The sequence below is a fragment of the Vollenhovia emeryi genome, unplaced genomic scaffold, assembly GCF_000949405.1.
Source record: "Vollenhovia emeryi isolate VEMERY1.0 unplaced genomic scaffold, V.emery_V1.0 DF939215.1, whole genome shotgun sequence".
NCBI lineage: Eukaryota > Metazoa > Arthropoda > Insecta > Hymenoptera > Formicidae > Vollenhovia > Vollenhovia emeryi.
In genome coordinates this window covers 917,399-937,577 of record NW_011967151.1, presented here as the reverse complement: position 1 = coordinate 937,577, position 20,179 = coordinate 917,399, and the positions used below count along the sequence as shown (strand labels likewise).

Sequence of the window (20,179 nt, the reverse complement as noted above, 5' to 3'; positions counted from 1 at the left end):
GGAGGCTTAATGCGTGGTCTACAATGCGAGTCGCAGAGTCGCAGTCGTAAGAATAATCGACTGCGATTGGTCAATTTCGTCAGACACATAAGAATTGACCAATCATAGTCGACTATTCTTACGACTACGACTTTTCCGACTTCTATGTAGACGAGGCTTTAGCGCCGTCGCGGAAAACGACGCGCCTGCGCCATCTTGATTCCCGTCTTAGTTTCAGAGCTCGGCGGACGCAAGACGGATCCGGCGCCGGGACGAGTGGCGTCGCGGCTCTAATTGGTAATCGAAACTTGTATTTGTATCATTGACTGCAGCATCGCCCCAATGAGAAAGGACTCGTCGTAACGATATCGATTCAACGTCGATCGACAATCGTCATTTCTCGCTTGGGCGTAATGTAGACGCTCGTATCTTGACAATCGTTTAAACCGCGTATTTCGTTCGGCCGGAGACGCGCCGTGTCGCGCGGGCAATCGAAAAAGGGCCGATCATATTTTGGATGAAAGAGCGAACGTCCATCTAGAACATCAATACGCCTACTTGTCGCAATACGAAACAATAATCGTCGTGAAAGACGAGCGCGAAGTAAGAACGCGTCGCCCTAGGCGCGTGAAGTTAGCCGCGCGGGAGAGGACGCGCCTGCGCCATCTTGATTCTTTACTTGTTTCCCGGGCGCAGCGGCGAGCGGACGCGCGGGGCGGATCGGCGCCGGGACGAGTGGCGTCGCTACTCTAATTGGTAATCGAAACTTATACATTGACTGCAGTGAGTCGCCCCGATGAGAAAGGATTCGTCGAAATCGACGTCGATTCAGCGTCGCGTCGATCGGCGAGTCATTTCTCGCCGGGGCGTAATGTAGATTTGACGCCTGCGTATTTCGTTCGGCCGCAGACGCGCCGCGTCGCGCGGGCAATCGAGAAAGGGGCGATCGCGTTTACGGAAGTTGCGAGAAAGTACCGTCGATAGCCGCCTAAAATTTACCCTTCTCGGCTCATTTTCAGGACACGGCGGCGAGCGGACGCAGGGCGGATCGGCGCCGGGACGAGCGGCGTAGCGATCCGTTTAATCGGTAAGCGCAACGTACGTTAACCTTGCATTGATCATTTATTGCAGTATGTATCGTGCGGTGAAGATTCGATGGTTATATATTGATGATCCGCTCGAACGCGCATTTCGCAACGCTCCTTCGCCGCGACATCTATTGCGCGAACCAACGCCGCGTCGCGTCGCTCGCGAGGTTAATCGGGCGGGAAACTTCTCGCCACATCGCCGCCATCTTAGATCTGTTTGTGGAGTGCGTTGTGTGTCGTGGATGTCAAGCGTGCCGCAATTCTGTTCGCTCCTGTTGCTGTCGTAACACAATTGCGTGCCGTGATTAACACCGAGACGCGTGTGATTAATACGCGAGGTATGATAGGTTAATGTGCATGGTATGACAAAGCCGCGCGTCTCTCGTGTCACGGTGATTAACCCTAACCGCGTTTAATTGCATTTTTTCTCATCAAATTTGACGCATGTCGATATTTGAGAAAGCGTTGAGAGATTAATCTTTATTAAGGTATTAAGGCATTAGTCGTTTATTAAATATTTATTGGCATGACAAATGAAATGGTACTCGCAAGCATTACACTTGTCTCCTCCCATTTTTATTTCTGTTACTTTCATTTCAATACATTTCTACGCGTTACAGATCAGTGTTGTATAATTTCGCTGTTGCATCACGATGCAGCTTGAAAAGGAATTCTGACAACTTACGAGAAGGCGAAGGAAGAGGATTTGACAACCCGAAAGAAGGTCTAACGTTAAGAGAGATGTGCGTCGGTGGAGCAACTTTTCGGTAAGCACTATTATCCGCCTGCGTAGAATTTGTCCATTTTTCCTGTTTACTCGAATCCTTTTATTTTTAAATTGGCTTAAAAAGAACAAACATGATAATCTCTTTAGGCTGGCCAGTAATAATTTTATTTGTATCTATGATAAGCGTTGTAACTTCGCTTATTGGTTTGTTCCCTTTTAGAATTTGTGCTCGACAAGGACCGAAACCCGTGGTCGGAACGTCGCATGTTATATTTTTTATTTTTATCTTTAATTTATTAAACAAGTGTCAGTTAAAGTCGACTAAACTGATCCATTGTTAAAAAGAAGAAAAATCCTGTTATTTGACAAGTGAATTATTATTTTAATAGATATATTTAATTGAAAGGTGATTAGAAAATTCTACGTGTGTTAAAATTATCCTTACCATTATTGATTTTGAACGTTACTTTAATTTGGACCTCGTGCTTGTATGTTGCAGAATCATGGCAGCTGTATGGATAATAACTCCGTCGTTGCACATCGATCGGTGAGTTACAAGTTTTATTAATGAGGTAACGGACCTGCGAAAATTGTATCAGATATTTATACCTGTGTATCGACATTATTGTAATTGTATTAAGAATGATTATAAAATTTCATGGATCCGTTACCTCGAGATGGATGAGCTATCAGACAACGTGATACATAGATATTTCCTCTTGGACTTGTTTTTAATTTGTCAATTTGACGCTACTGTGCTTGAGGCTCCACTCGCAGGTACATTTACAGAAAAAAAGATACAATAGAGCTCAATAGTCATGTATATAAAAGAAATTTTAAATGACATCTTGAATACGTCTTAACGTTACTGCATTAGTTATCTCATTGTCATCAGCTATCTTAAGAATGGCTGGAGTTTTTCATTTAAAGTATTTTACAGAAAGAAAATTGAAAGAATAAAATTAGTACGCGCGAATGCTGTACGTTATGTGTGTGCTCACATAAATTGAAGTATAAACAGCTTTTTTAAAGTTTGCCTGCCTTTCTCAGGGGCTCACGTTCGCGAGTACGGGAGTCGGCCTTCCAGAGCCGTCCATTGTCTGGAAACACAACCAGACGAACTTGTTCATATTTCCAGGCCATTAAAGTATAATGGTCGGGAAATATACATAACGAGAAGTGTGTTTAGATTTTAGTACGCATCTTAGTAAGTGTACATGCTAGTTCGACGTCGGCACATATCATCGTAAACAATATTTATGTGACAATTAGGAGCATAACGTACAACAAAATATCTTATTTTTGTATCCGGATAACTTTATAACCAAGATTCTCGAGGCATCGTAGACTTTTTAGACAAACTTCTCAGTGATCAGTTGCAACGGCATTATATGTGGAATTCGCGTGGACACAGATGTCGTGTGCGGATTTCAATGCGGTTGAGATTTATTCTGCGAAAACACGAGAGGTCCAGGCTGTACAACGACGGCCAATTAACTTGAACGATGACGTTGATAAATTGGCGTGGCAGAGCCTCTGCCACGTTGTTTGAGACATTGCCCATTCAGTGCGTCCAATATAAATATTCTGGTTAATATTTTCGTGCCACTGTGCAATTAAAATGTAAATCGACGGCATGAAAGCGCAACTCATTCTCCTCATTACTTATCAGCAATACTACAATTATAGAATATATAGATGTTGATTAAATGATCAGTTAACGTCAATAAATGATGTCGATGAATGCAGGAGAATGTAAAAGAAAGCCGTTTCACGTCTGTAAAATGACCGTGATTTTACCAAGTACGAGGCAGACATGGCACTCTGAATTACTCCGTAAATTAACGTTATAAATTAAATTAAATATCTAACAAATGCATCTGTGCCCGAACATTGATATTAAATTTCAGACAATTGCATAAGTGGCCGATAATTGAGTAAATTTATAAATTGCGTACAGAATGCGGAGAATATTTCCAAGGTAGCTCTGACAAATCTGAGGTCGCTTTCTCTCCGGCGGCTTTACATCGCGATCGCTCCTCGCGATCTTTACATTGCCAAAATGAAGTGTCCCGTCAACGCAGCCGCAAATTAAAATTTGTTTAAAATCCGCGTAATTGAAAAAGAGTCACATATATGTCGGACACTTTTCATACACGGTTTCAAAAACTCGGATCGATCGATCACTCGCTTCCTCCCCCCCCCCCCCCTCCCAGGATTCCAGCGTTCGTCTCGGTCGTCGCTCGTTGGATTTCATTCTACATTTCAAACGCTTTGCGCGAACGTAACACCGGCGGTCTCCCGTCAATCACCGCGTGACGTCTCGACATTGCGTAGCGCGCGTCTTACGACAAAGTCGAGCCAGTCACGCGTAAATGGCCTATCCTGGTCTCGCACGTAGGGAGGGACTCGGCAGGGAGAGGAGCCGCGAGTCAAGGCGAGATGTGTCGTTGTTCCTCCTCGCAACTCCCGCCGCGTTCGCTTCCTAGACAGATGGTCGGTTCGCCACATGTTACCTAACTGTAGCCTGTCTTTAAGCACCATTCCTCCCGGTGGTATCGAACACTTCTTGACGGAGATCATTGTGTGTTCGCGTCCTCCGGCTACGTTGCATGATTCCGCGTGCTACGTTGCGCGTCAAGTTGCACGCTGACACGGTGGAGAACGCGATCGTTCGCGACCGTTTCCGGTGCGGTCTCAGGTGCACGGAAAGGACTACACTCGTGGACACAATTGTATTTTGTATAAATTAATGTAACCACTCGTTACACATGTTCCGCTGAAATATCGAGATTTATCTGCTCTCTAAAAGTCAATCAGTGAATTATCATTGAAAACAGTGAATGCTCACTGATTTGCAGTTATAAGTATACTACTGAAAATTGCAGTGGTATACTTGTAGCTTTAAATCAGTGACTATTCACTGTTTTCAGTGATAATCCACTGATTGACTTTTAGAGAGTGCATGCGATATTTTTTCCCCGAATGTAAGACGTTCGTTAATAATGCGAAGGGTCCATTTTAAATCAATTAAGAAAAAATTTCTCATACGAAATAGAATTAAAATCGATATAAATTATTTCGAGAAGCAATAAAGTCAATAATATGTGTTTGTACAAGTATGTACTTGCGGTTGTTAACGAAACACGGGCGCACCCGTGTTTTTTTCGACTCTCCGCATCGCAACACATAATCAGCAAACAGAATCCGCGGTTTAATATTTGTCAGTCGCAAAGCGCAAACTCGTCGTATGTACCTTGGTGATCCGTCAAAATGTCTACTTCGTGAAATCCTTTGCGATTCTGCTACATGCCGTATCATTTTAATTTGAAAAATCTATGAAAGAATATTAGAAGGATAAATATTTACACTGATAAAAAAATAATCTTAATCCAAAAAGATATTACCTTAATCAAGAAAACTATTCATTAGGTGGCTCTTAATAGCTTATTAACTTAAATTACAAAATTAACAAACAAATTAAAACATGCATTGCTATAATTTAAGTATTTTAAATTTAAAAAATTATATTTTAATTCTATAAAATGTTTACTAAGATGTTATTTTCACATCGAAGAAAATTGGATTTCTTATTTAACAAAAACAATGATTTGTTTACTAACTAGTATTCGATATCTCATGAAATCTTTATTTGAATGTAGGAAATGTAATGATTTAAATTAATTTACTTAATATAATACATAGATTTACTTGAAATTTGATATTGTTATTTAAATAGAATAAATATTTGCTTCAGTAAAAAAATAATTTTAAGTAAATCTATTTATAGTTTACAAATTTTTTTGTCAGTCTATAACCCGGACCGACTTTAAAATAGATGAACTAGACGGATTAGTACTAATCATAAAATTGACTAGACGAACTCGCGAGCGTGAATAAAGAGAAATAGTGAGGGTATTTTGTAGACGAAATAAGTTCGGCACAAAGTCAAGAGTTAATTTTCGCGAAATAATCAAAGACGTTTAGATAGTTTTTGACGAAGGTAAAATCGTCTCGCGATAACAAGTAAATACCGAAAATGTGTTCTAGAATGGAATTTCTCGCGAATATGTGTGAAGCTATCATTTCAATCATCTGGTATCGCTTCACGAAGTTTCTATAATAATATAAAGTCTCTAATATGTTTACCTAATACTTTCTCCAATTTTATGATTCCTCCTCGCTCGATATACACTTTGCGCATATTCGTCTCGGTATAACGAGTATGAGCGCTTTACGATTCATTTAATGATACGAAGTCGCGTTAACATCAGGAAGACGCGCATTACACTTTCCCCATTTCCTTGCGTATTAACACTTCGAGCGCCAAGCTGTAAGTTCGGTAAATCTAATTTACTGTTTCAACATTTTATTACGCTTTTAAATGTCTCGCCAAAATTTATATCATTTCTTTAGCGTCTCAATATTTAGTGAAATTCTTCAACGAGTAAATAAGACCGTGGTTCGCAAATGAATGACGGGATGTTTGCGGAAATCTATACGTCACCCAGATACAGTACCGGCCAGCATTATATCACCTTTCGATTTTATGAGCACAACTAATTTTTAAGTGCTCGAGTGAAAAATTCGTAAACGTTCATCCTATTGGAGTGAATATTGACTCCAACAGAATGAACGTTTCACTCTATGCAAGTATTTTCACTCTCTAAAATTTTAGAGAGTACTTTGTTATCAAGTGTCTACTGTAAAATATGGAGCACATTCGGTGCACTTCGACAAAAGTTATGCTCAGAAAACCTGAATGGTGATACACTTTTGGCCGGTACTGTATGGATGACATGGTACACAAAATGTTAACAGAGTGTAGGCTGCGGAATGACAGAACGATCGATGTCGGTACAAGTACCTCGGAATCCGGCCTTATACGTTAATCACGCGCGATAATTAATGCACACGTGTTGCAAACGTATTCGGCGGAACTGCATTAACGGTACATTATGAAGCACAGGTTGTCATAGTCGAAATTTTAATAACGGTTAATGACGATCACCGGGAGGGAAGTTCCGCCGCGGGCTCGCGAGCGAAAACCTCGCGTGCGTTGAGCGCACGGGTGGACAATGTTCCATTTATCTCACACATTTCATCCAACTAAGACGCAAATCCGACGTTGACTCGCCGGATATTCATACTGCCGCGTTCCTTCAAGTGGTCCACTCAAGAAACACGGCCGGTACTCCCTTTTCGTACGTCCCGCGGACCGGCCACATCCTTCTTCGTTCGCCTCTGCATTTCCGTCGTGTCCTCTGCACGAGCGGGCGATTCCGCGAGATAATCCCCGCGAGAGCATCTCGCGGAATGCGCGCGTCGTACCGCGGGTCTCGTTTAAACAAAGGAAACGCCAGGTGTTCGATAATTGGACCATCGGCACGGCTGACGCACGGGCGGTTAGCACATAATATAACGCAGCGCCGAGCGAGTCACGATAATATCATCTTGCAACGCGACGGCAGAGATTTAATGAAGATACAACAGGGAGGCGGACAAGCGGACGAGATTAACTGGCGGCGCGTAATGAATTTTCGGCGACGGTAAACGCGCGTATTCTCCTTCCGCACCTGCGGTCCCCTCGATTTTGCTCCGAAAATTAACGGTCCGCGCCGTTGAAGTGGGAACCGAAGGGCGGAAACGATGACAAACAAGAGGGAAGAACAGAAAAGGTGGAGCTAAAGGAAAAAGGTACGAGGAGAGCGGATCGCATCGCGTTAACCCGCGTTTCTGCGCACGACGATGACAAATCGCCGGGCATCCTCGCACCGCGAGGCAAAAGGGCGGGAAGAATCTCGCTGCGTTTTGATGTGGGACACGAGTTCGCACTTTCTTGACGAGGGGGGGAATAAAAAGAGCGGCGAGACCCGCGCGCGGCGGTGGATTCATTATATTGTGCATAAATCTGTCAGATTACTCGGGATTTATGACTGTCTCGCGTCTCCGATCGCTTCCTCGCCGCTTCTTGCGCGCTCTTTCCCATCATCCTTCGACCTCTGACCCTCGCCTCTTTTCATGCGCGAACGTAAGTCTTCGTGTCGCGGAGGCGCCTTTAAATGACGCGCGACGTTCATTAATTTAAGTACTTACGCCTGGTGTTAATGCCGGTACATTTGTCACGACTTGGAAGATTGAAAGCGCAAGAAACGCCACGTGGTTGAACAGTCAACCGGGCGAGACACAGTGCCTTTATTAACACGATACTAGAAACTTGGTCCAAGTTCTAGTTTTAAGAAATGTGTAGCCAATCAACTTGCAGGTATTCCACGGGAGCTGCAAGTTGATTGGCTACACATTTCTCGGGACTGGAACCTGAACCAAGTTCCGATGTAGCATCGTGGACGCAGGCCTTCAAACGTGAGAAAGTGTACTTGATCCTTGTCACGAGACAACCTTGGATTTTTAAATTTTGAAAATTCATTATCGAGAAAGTCCCATCACCGCTAGTCCTGTCGATCGCATCTAAACAATTGTTATCGTTTCCGCCGAGTTACGCTTACCTTCTTAATTCCTCCAGCGGTATCCGTCCTCGGGTGGTCGCAAGTCCGTCTCGCGTGTGCACTGGACCACCGGTCGGTCGATCGGGGACAACCGGTGCAATCGCGACTAAAACGTCGCAACGCGGAGGAGACTCGCGGACCTGATATTTCTCGCGCGGAACCCTACAAATTAAGATACGTCGCGCGTCGTCGCGGCACGCACGACAGGAGGCTGTGGACCGTTACCTCTCTCGGTAAGCCCGCCCACTAAAGACACGTTCAGCCGCAGCAATGAGCATAAATCCTGACCGCGGCCGATATCGTCGGTTCGGTTTCTCTCCGTTTCTTTTATTTTACGCTGGTTCTGGCCGCACGTTCACGCACGATTGTATTATCGCGTTTCGACGAGTGTGCCCGCTAACCTTACGATTCGGACAAAAGTCCCGCGGGTGCTATCGGCGCAATAATTTCGCACGTTTAAGGGCGCTAATTCCCTTTCAAGTAAACGGCAACGTAATTCGCGCGGTTTATCGGGGTTACTTCGGAAGTGCATTCGCGAAAGAGAAAAGCGTCGCTCATTAATTATCCTTCCGGGTGGCCAAGATACGGTTTTTGTCAATATCCGCTCTCTCTCTGCCGGCGAGAGCACGTACCGGCCAGTCTTTAAGCATCTGCATAGCCGGTTTAACGAATGAAAACCTCCAATTGCACGCCGGGTGGGCCCAAGTGATCGTATACTCAAATATTGACGCCTTTGCCTCGTTCCTGACTTGCGAATGGATCGCTGCCCGCTGAATTTGATTTTATGTCAGTGTTCATAAACGCGCGGCCGCGATCGAAAGAGTCGGGAAGATGTCGTTTAAATGTCCATGAAATTATCAGGGCAGCGCGTTATAATTACTGCGAGAGCTTCCTGCAACGCCGGGGGTCTTGTAAATGACGTGCCGCACGATGACACTTTAGGCGAGACACTTGATTTGGGTCCTCCAGGTTTAGTGTCCAATAAAGGTGGGCCAAGAGACCTTTTTCTTTTTTTGAAGAAAACGCGAACAATCAGTCTCTTTACATATAGCAGCTTAGGTATTTGTTAGGCGACAAGAGTAAAATTGTATAAAATTTATTAAAGCAATAGAATGCAGGCTACAACATTGGATGGACTTCGCTAAGTGAGCAAGTTCAGAAGATGCCAAGATTATACAGGGTGTATGTAAATTTTGTGTATGTTACAATACACAAAAATTTTCAATAATTGGAGAACGTAGAAGTAAAGCAGAGAAGTAACAGGTGACGTAAATGAATTTCTTTTTCTTTTCGGAATTGTCTCATTACGTTCGTTATGTACGGCTGCGATTAGCATAAAATCACGGCACATCTTATTAACGCATGAAATGCGGTCGCATTTCATTAACGCTGCCACTCTCGGGGACATCGCGAGGAATTTCGACGGATGACTTACGGGACACACTGCTGCTCCGAAATATTAAAGGTCGTTTCATCTTTTATGCGTGTCGGCAGTTTAACGTTTACACTTTCAGTCCGGAGAGATCGGCATTTTTTTCGGCATTTATACGCGAAGTGACGAGATTGTCAATAAATCAGGCGGGCTCGCGTAAATGTGCCTTGTCATAAAGCGAGCGGCACGTTTTACAAGCGACGCTCTTTACAATGTTTTAAACGTATAAGATCCAAATCCTCGTCACTCGTGCAATAATCAGCGCGGTCGGCAATTTTCGTTCAAGAACCAAGTTTCGACAGATCGTATTAATTTAGACTCGTAAGGACTTACAGGCACTCCCAGAATACCCTGTTTCGTTCTATAAATCGGACAAATTGTTCGTAAAATCGCGTTCGTAACAGTCCTTTGTTATTCGATCTGACTGCGACGGTCTTTATTTTCTTAATGAGCCGCGACGAAAACTGGGTCCGACTGCGCGATCGTCCGTGAAAGACGACGCCACTGATCATGAAAATCGTAAATACGACAGTCGTATTTACTTCTTGGCAGATCTCAGCTAGTCGCGCGGTCAACAAGGTGATACGAGCCGTGCGAAAGTCGACCTCCTTTCGAGTGTCCTCGAAACAATATAGCTTTGCATACTCCACTTCGAATTTTGCTCGATCGATCGCCTCCGCGAGCGATGGTATCTCAAAAATAATTCTTGAGAATGAAAGAATTAACATGACAGAGCGATTCAACGCCTCATTTGGCCCTGCTCGTTCGACTCGGACGCGTAACGCGCACCGGAATAAGGAAGCGCTTCCTCTTCCTCGCGCCAGCGCCGCACTGGAGAACGATCGTTGCTAGCCGCGAAGAGGAGGAAAGAGAGAGAGATAACCGTGTGCAACAGCAGTTAGAAGGCCCGTGGCACGAGAGAGGTGCCTCCTCAGCGAGAACCCGCGGAAGAGCGAAGGGAAGGAGCGGCGCGAGCGAGAGACGTTGGAGGAGCGACAAGGATGCGCCCGCCGCAAGGACGAAGACGGAGCGGCGAAGCGCCGCCGAGCTCGTGTCGTAGGCTCGACTTGTGTGCTCGCAGCCACAAACTACCCGACCTCCACGCAGCACGGATCCACCACGAAACCATACACCTGTAGTGGGCTCTCCTCGCCTTGCTCACCCCGCCGCGCGACGCTGTTCCGGGATACGGTCCCTTTCGTCCTTGTCGTCCCCTGCAATTCTGCGTGCGGCCTTTAGCGGGATCGCTTGAAATTGGTCGCTCGAGGAAAGGATCTTTGGAGCGTGCGGACGAGAGAGAATCCGGAAGGATGGAAAACTTCAACGAGAGTACAATTCTTTAAACCCTGCCTCTCGTACCACCGCTAATGGTACCGTTGGAGTACGAAGAGGAAATCTCTAAGAGGGTTTGTCTGGAGATGCTGACATTGAGCTCGCTGCGGCGGATTGCGTGACGGATTGGATAAAATAGCAAATAGAAGAGGTCGTGTACAGAGCGATGCTGCTTTATCGGGGATTACCGTCTCGTTGCCTAATCGCCGATGTCACGTCTTTGTAGCGAGGGAAGAAATGTATGAGCAAAAGGAGAGGCCACGATCGCCATATTAAATATTTCCGACAAGAGACATAAGAGGCAATAACATTCGCGAAATAATTAATTTTTCCACGGATGAGAAACGATTTACAAATTTTATCACGACCTAACGTATTAGAATTGTACATCTCGATCCATCTAATTTGCATAAGCAAAGGCAGAAGAGGAGAAGAGATAGTGATATTCCGAGAGCGAGTGCACCTGTTACACATCAGTCCGCCTTCCATAGGATTCAGATTCAAATTCATGGCCGATTCTCCATGTACGTCAATTGAACGTAACTTCTTCGTTTTACACGAAGAACGTGCAAGTCTTGCTATCGTAGGCGGATATTTAAAAAGTGTAAAGTGCGAGTCTACATTTTTGAATTTCGAAAACTTCAACGTGGACATTGGGAACGAGTACTTGAAAATACCGTAAACATCGTGATGTGAAATGGTTTCTACAATGTTACGCGTGCATTAAGATACAATTAATTGACTTGTATGTCCAACAATTAACCGCGACGAGGAACAGTGAATTAAACTCGGAAATTAATCGACGACTGCACAGTTGTTAGAATGCTGGTTCCGAGGAAAATCACATTGACGTTTTTGACAAATGTCTTTCGTGTGCTGCGAAAATCATTGATCATCTAGCTGCAGTGTCTAAAATCATCGATGAAACTTATTGCATGGCCCACCGTATCCAGCTAATATTTAACAGGTTAGCAAGCATTATCTCTTCTTTCGAAACAATTGATATTTTATATTTGATTTCAACGACAAAAATTATATCTGCTTCTTGTCGGATATTTAACAGTTAATTTTTTTTCGTCGAAAAGAAAGGAAATGAGAGAACATTTTTTATTACGATTATTAAACTGATTGTAGATCGTGCCAACGATATTACAATCATTGCGATAGCTAAAGAAATGACAAGTCAAAGTTTTTTGGTCTGCCCAATTTTGTCGTATTATCATTTCACGGCTGTTATTAAAATTACAAGCGCCCATCTGCATGTGACAAGTTGTCAACGATAATTGAGATGTAGCATCGTGCAATCTACTCGTATAAAAATGGACATGGGATCAATCATGTCCAATTACGATACCGTTAGTAATAATTTTTTAATATTGCGGACTTATTGTTCTGTAATAGTTGGTGAAATTTCGTGTATTACTTTGATCATTCAAAACGTCATCGATTCCAGTCCCGGTTCAAGGCTGAAACGTGCTGAAAAAGATTCTTTTACCGTCACATGCTCTTTTATATATGTATATAACCATTTCTATCAAACGCATTCGAAGTGAATAATACGGAAGTTTCTGCCACAGTCAAAAACAATTGAATTATTATGTGCTACAGTGCTATTTCTCTTATTCAACTTATTCTCTTGGGCATAAATAGGCAGGAAATTACGATCTTTTCTAAGAGAATTACATTTTCTAATAATACATGGATATACTTTTATACAGTTTTACAGAATTTTATGAACATAAACAGAGATTTATTTAATAATTTAAATTTAACTTTCACTAAGCGTTTCTTCAGATAAAGATTGAAAAAGACAAGTACAATTCGTAATAATTTGGTAATAGCATTATTTCCATACAATGCAACTTATAAAGCATGAGTTGATGCATAGATGCAATATAATTTTAATTAAAATTTTTTAAATATTAATTTTAATGTATAAAATATTTAAATGAATTATTTTCTTATCAAATTTTGATATTAGTTTCTCCGGATGTTGAATCAATGTTTAGATTTCATCTTTAGGATAAATATCTTAGAGAGTTGTACAAGAATGCATTGTAATCAGTGAATTTATAATCTCGATATCTTGGCGTGAGTTTCGAAATTCTGTAATTCTTGTATTTCAAACTTATTTCGCTGTAATAACGCGAGGCAACGTTAGCGGTTGTAACTGTAATGCTCATCTTCGATGAATGCTTCTCTTTAAGTGTATAAATCTTACTCGTAACCTGTATGAGAGAACAGCTGCTTTCGTTTATGTCGCACTCGAAAGGAAATATAAATAATTTCCGTCAGCGAATTTACGGAGAAAAGAAATTGATTCATTTTGACGATGCTTGTGAAACTCTGTTAACCACATAGGCCACGTACATTTCCACGTATATCACGGTACGCCATTTTCAAAATAATTTTTCACTGTTTCATTGTGATTCTAAATTGTCAAACGAAATAGGTCGTTCGACAAACTCGACTCTTAACTCGATTATTCCGATAGTATCTTTAACGAGCTAAGGAGGAATGCTCAACGATCTCCGAGAAATTACATCTCGAAGTTCTCGGAACTGTTAAAAATCACGATGGTTGTATCGATACCGAACACCATGTGTCCCATCAGTCCCCCCCCATTTTCGGCTAATTAGCACTCAACGTTTATTAAACTCGTGACATCGTAAAATAAATTCGTAATAACCAAAGAGATCTATAAGAGATTCCTGGCGATAACGTTTTTCGTGAATCCTGAAATTCTTCAGTCGTTATATTTCCGGCGGCAAACGTGATTTCCGATAAATATGCGATCCTCGACCTCGCGGTGCATAGAGGCGGCCTTGCAAGGTCGCGTAGACTCGCTATACCTACATACCCGCTTTATTCCCGTAGAATAAGACGAGCGAGACATCGATATATCGCAGAGCAAGAGCAAGGCGCGATCTCGGCTGTGGAACAGCTTCCTTCTAATAGAACAGGTGGCCGTCTGGACGCCACGCCCCGATGCTCCAGTTCCCTTGATCTTGGCCTTAATGCACCTCCGATCTTATTGCTCCTCTCGTTCGTTTTCCGCCTATTCTTTCGCCGGTGAGTCTTAAACCTATCCGAGGCATCGCGGACAACGCCTCACGTGTGGAAAATAATTATCGAGAATGAAAGTTGATTCGATTAATCTGCGTTTCTATATCCGTGTGTATTATAATTTAAAGTTAGCAGATTCATAATTTGTAATCAACTAACACGTTATATTCTTTTCATCATTTTCTTTAATTAATTCACTGTCGTTAACAGTTTATTCAGCTAAACTATTTATAATATTATGCCGTTATTTATCGATAATGGTATCAATAATTTTGTTTTAAATAGTTTGAATCGATTGAAGAATTGATAAAAGGGATCTATTTTTATTTTACATTAAAAAAATCTGTTACGTACCTGCGATAATTACCTGCGATAATTAGTTTGCATTTATCTGAATGTTCCACGTTTCTGCAAAGTTATATTTCGTTTTATCTCAAGTATACATTCGGGCGTGCGCTCATTCGCGATCTTATAAAATACAATGTAAACTGCGTTTTGAAATGCCGCCATTTGCCGCCCCAAAATGTTAATCGTCTTGGGAGGAGGCCAGTAACTGTGACCGGAAACAGTTAAAATCAGTCGGCTCCTGAGCCCGCAATCAAATTTCTCGCCGCGAGATACCTCGTTAAAATCGCCAGCTGCCACGGTTCCGTTGATCAGAAATTTTTTTCGCTTCGTCTTTCCAGCCCATCTTCCGTCGCGCGTGTCCCTTTATTTCTTTCATGTTCACGTCGGACGATTATCTCTCCGTAAACATTGAGCGCTGTTGACCGGTGCCGTCCATTTAAATCGCACTCATTGATCGCGAGATTCATATAATTAATGAGAGGAAAGGTTTGTCACCAAGCGTTATCTCGCGCGTTTTCTTTCTCGATGATATCTTTATGTTATACCGAAAACGATGAAACTACAATTGCGTAACATATTTTATTATCAAAATACGCAATAAAGAATATTTACTAGCGCGAATAATTTACTAGTGACTTCCGTATCGGCTTGCGATCCTGAAACGCACGTCGCTAGGAACGTACCTTTGAATAGATTTCACGGTCTCTCGTGGGAACCCGCGGGAAAATGAGATCGATGCAGAAAAGCATTTCAAACTCTCCCGTCTTCGACGATGGAGTGCGTCTTGCATTCCACGGTTTTGATTTTCTCACTTTGCGCTCGACTGCTCTTACGGCAATATCGACGCGTTATTATCGAGATTGTCTCGCGTCATTCGCCACGAAAAACGAGCATCGTAAACTAATGCTTTAACTGGAGCGGATTATTTGAACTACTTAGGTCTATATTTGCTGTCGCAACTCTGGTAGAAAAAGAACTTGACTGAAATCAGTCTTGGGACTCGGCATGGTTTGATAATTAGATCTTGAGAATCAATTTAATATTCGTCATATTTGCAATCGCGATTAAATTGAGAAACAAAAGTGTTATTTTGCTTTGGAAAAACACTTTTCGTAATTTATTTTATCAAAATTTTTGTATCGTTACTTCCTTTCTCGTTCTTATGTTCCAAGAACGACAAGTTTGCATGAATTTTATGATTGAGATGTTATTTGCGATAATTTGATTTGCATTGATTGAAGTCATCCAGTTTCCCTCTTGATTGAACATACGAAAATAATAAGAATACAGTAATTTGTATACATAGCTTCTCGAGTAAACAACTAAATCTTATTTCTTAACTAACGTATTTAATAATTCTTATTAAATGAAGCATTTAATATCAACCTATTTAAATTACAATTAAATCAAAGACTTAAGTAATTTAAGTTATAACAGTCAAGATTTGCAATTAAGTAATATACATTTACACGTATCAATTAAGTGAGAGCAAAATCTCCCAGTAATTAGAATTCAAGTTACAATCCGTTTTCGTTTCAAAATATTTTCTCAATTGAACGGGGTTAATCCTTATCTTAAGCAATACTAATGCCCGTTTCTACCAATGCAGATTAACTTTAATCTCGATTTAAATTACCTTATCTTTTTCTTATTCGTAAAACTAGAAGAAGATATAAAGTAAGTTGAACAGAGATTAAAGGTAAACCGCGTTAGTATATAAATCCGCAGAACAATACGTAAAATGTACAGTAACAGTTATTGAACGAAGTAACTTGAACGTAGTTACAAACGGTTTTTACTTGTTTGTTTCATATTTCGTGGTCGGGACAGCGAACTCTCAACGTACGTGTTTGTTTTTCTTCCCACGCGGTAATCACGCGGCGTACTACGTGCCGTTGTTTACGCGAAGGTCACTACGCTATCATTCGCTCGCGGGACTTCGAGCGGGCCGGCAGCAGAGCGAGAGTCGCTCCGTGCGTCGTATTATTTTTGCGTTATCACTTTCCGAGGCGCGATCGCGACCAGTGTAGAGATAAGACGCTATTAATTCGTGCACGCGTATCGGTAACGCTCGCCAATTAATCATTTAGTTTCTACACCTCGTAATGAGAAACGATTTGCATGTTAAGGCGACGGCTTTTTATCAACGTAGATATTTCACGAGATTAACTCGTCTAAAGTGTACGAGCGTAAACCGTTGGTAGTTTGTCGCGATTGCATCTTGATTACGCATCGCGCTTTGAATTATCTGTCGATTTCGGTGTAATCCGTTTTTCATTGTCGGGAAAGGAAAGAAAGCGTGACGCGATACAATGACGCGCGAGCAACCGGGTGGAATAGTTTAACGGGAGAAGCCGCGACGTGTCCGTCATTTACATTCATTTGAGATACGAGAAAGATTATCCAGGGCGAATAAAGTGATATTTCGGGATAACATTGGTTGGTGCGCGGCTTCGCTGTAATCCCTGCTGTCGCACTTCGCAGCTCTAACAGGCAGAAAGTAGAGGAAGTCGTTTATTGCGTGTGGCTTTTCGTTATCTCTCGAAATGTGATCGAAAATTATGAGTGAATTGTTACTGGATGCTTCGCTCGTGTAATTAATTTCGCGTAAGTATCACAGTGATAGTGAGGCTCGCTTCTTTATCGTGGGTGCTCGGACTCCGGTGCTTCCGTCGTGTTTTACGCCGGCAATTTAAAAGTGATTTATCCATTGCTACTTCCGATTCGAGAATGCAAGATGACGCGAATTGCCAGTCTGAATGATTTGCGTGACGGAAAGTCGTTTGACTTGTTAATATTTCGTGCGTTTCACGGTATTTTACGTCGCGTTCGGGAGTGCCACGCGAAATTTCGCGCGATCGCAAGCCATCGTTTTTGCGAGTGAATATTGTGTGGTGCAACAACGAAATCTGAGAGGAGGACAAGGAGGCCTGGGAGGCATCGGGCAACGGCGGAGCAACCATGAGGTAAGTTGATATTTTATATATTATTTGCTACTTGCAAAATTAAACGACTGCTTCCTGTGTGTTTCGTTTGTTCAAAAGATTCGAATATGAGTTAAGACAAAAACATATTGTTGAAGTTTTGTGATTTATATTTAAAAGGGAGATTTGTTTTTTTAGTATTCTATTACTAGTTTATTAAATATCTACGAGACAATATAAAATAGAATGCAATTTTTAATAATTATTCTATAATAATTTTATATTTGTATTTTACAGTTCAACGTAGACTACAACTCCGCTGTTGCGCATCGTATCGGTAAGTGGTAAATGCCTTTTATCGGAAATTGACGTAATGGATCTATAAAAATTGCATTACATCTGTATGTAAAATGTTGAAATTTAAGAACATACAGTTTTAGTTTTACAAATAAACACGAGCTTTTATAGATCCATTAAAAATAGATAGATTCAAACAGGTTAGATTAAATGAATAATTATTATTGGAGAATATAAAATTATTTGATTTATGTGCACGCACACAATCGGACATAAAAATGATGAAATTGAGCTCTTATTGTTTAATATAAGATTTTCAAAAGACGTCAAGTACACCATATATATTTCGAAGACGAACACCATGATCAATATATTATTAATAATGACTTGAGTAAGTTTTAATAGTACGATGTTACAAATAAATATTTCCAAATTTATTTAGATAAATGGCAATAATGAGAAAAAGAAGAAGAAATAAAATAAAATTATAATAAATATGAAATATTAATATATTTTATAACAGAAAACTTTTATTTAAATTTTGCCATGGTATTCATCTTCTATAGACAATGAAGAAACGAAATATTTACGTTATGAAATATTGAATGTACTTGTATGAAATAAAACTAAATTAAGCGTTCGAATGTTTTTAATTAAATCTATTTTCGACATTCTTAGAATGAGATTTTTCCCGAAACCACTCTTTTCATTACTAATTGATAGTATAAATTTAATTAAGATATAATTAACTTCTTTAGTCGTATTCCGTACTTGCCGCTTACGAAATTTTGATAGCCTTTACGGAAGCCTCGCGAGCGTATAATTAGTGTCGTAATTTACTGCCGTAATGTAAGATCAAATAATTGCGTCACTTTTTTACACGTTCAAAACCAGCAGCGGTAGTTTTGCGGGTAGCCGTACATTCGCGAAAACACATGTTGATCATGATACGTTATATTCACACTTGTTTGAAGTTATTCCTATTACGATTTCCATACGAAAGCTGCGAGTGCCTACTGTGGAAAAAGAAATTGGCACTGTAATGATTCGTACTGCGCGTTGTATGCTCATTTCGTATGAATTTTCCCGCGTACACCATATGACCGCAATGAGAAATCAGAAGCTCGAACGTTCGAACGTAGATTTATCGCTCGTTAGCACGGGAAAGGTGACAATACACGCAGATGCGGACGCTGCCTCGTATAGAAACAGCATAGAAACAGGTGTGTGGCGGTTACTTAACGTCATGCGAAAGAGAAGATAACGCGAGATTTCTCAAATCAAAATTTTCATAATTTTGCTTTCTAATTTATTAGACATTAGGCGACAATATTCTTGAACATTTCCGCACATCGCACTGCATCAAATCTCGTACTTTATTTCCACGTCGGGGAAATAGAAATTAATAGTCAAAGCACTTTTAGAAGGGTCTTTGTCCTAACAATGTTGAAAGTGAGCTAACTTAGAAGACTCTAACTTTTATTTTACGAATAATCCGAACAAAAATCACTATACATATAAATGATAATATAAAACACGTAAAGTAACTGTTTCTTTTACATTGCAATTCCTCGGCTATTATAAGCCCACTGATATTTTTTCTTACATTAACGGTTTGTCTGGTCTTCCTCGGTTTTTTATGCGTTAAAGTGACAAGTATGCCCCGCTAAATGAGGGATCATTATCCCGCTCTATCCGCAACGATACCTGCCGTCGTGAAAGCATTGTCGCTCGCTGTTACGCGTTTTATACCGTAATGTAATATTCGGCGATATTAACGCGCGTGGCAATATCGATGTTTTCTTCAAGACGCGTCAGATGGTTCGCGTGAGGTATTACTACCGTACTCGCCCGCGTGAATTATAGCTCGGAAAAAAATCGAGTGAGGGTCCGACATAATATTCAACGGTTATTATTTATTGGATGCCAACTTTTGGTAGTCAATTCCGTGTTAAATGCTCACTGCCTCCGTCTCTCAGGGATGACTCATCTGCACAGTCATTTAGATTTAGCGAATCTACGGGCATAATACATCGCGGACATTCACACACATATATACCCATGCCCGTACGTATACGTTTCTGTGATAATATGATAAACGTCTGAGGAGAAGCAAGATATAATCTAATTTACTCTCTAAGAATCAATCAGTGCGTTGTCACTGACATCAGTTACAAGTATAGCACTGAACAATTTATGTCAGTGATAATGTAGTGACTCAGTAAATATTCATTGTTTTCAGTGATAATCCACTGATAGACTTTTAGGGAGTAAGAATTAAAAAAGAAATTAGACTCGTATATGCAACGAAGGGTCAGGGTATTGGAAGCTAAATCTCGTTTTTTCTTTATATCTTTTAATTTAAAAAAGGACTTTGCCACCCCGCGCGTATTGATGAACATTCGATACCTATTAAGGATAAGAAGTTAAATAAATTAATATCGAGCAATTCACTTTAATCGAAATGTCGTTTTGACTTT

General features: G+C 41.2%; 1 protein-coding gene across 2 annotated transcripts in view; it reads left to right on the top strand.

Moving 5' to 3' along the window:
* Positions 1–2,306: 2,306 nt before the first annotated feature.
* Positions 2,307–20,179, top strand: part of LOC105561003 — a 97,399-nt gene continuing 79,526 nt past the window's right edge. For both annotated transcript variants that reach the window (XM_012010610.1, XM_012010609.1), the window contains exon 1: positions 2,307–2,341. In XM_012010610.1, coding sequence (XP_011866000.1) covers positions 2,309–2,341 — 33 coding nt within the window. In that variant the 5' untranslated portion in view covers positions 2,307–2,308. The remainder of the gene's footprint in view (positions 2,342–20,179) is intronic.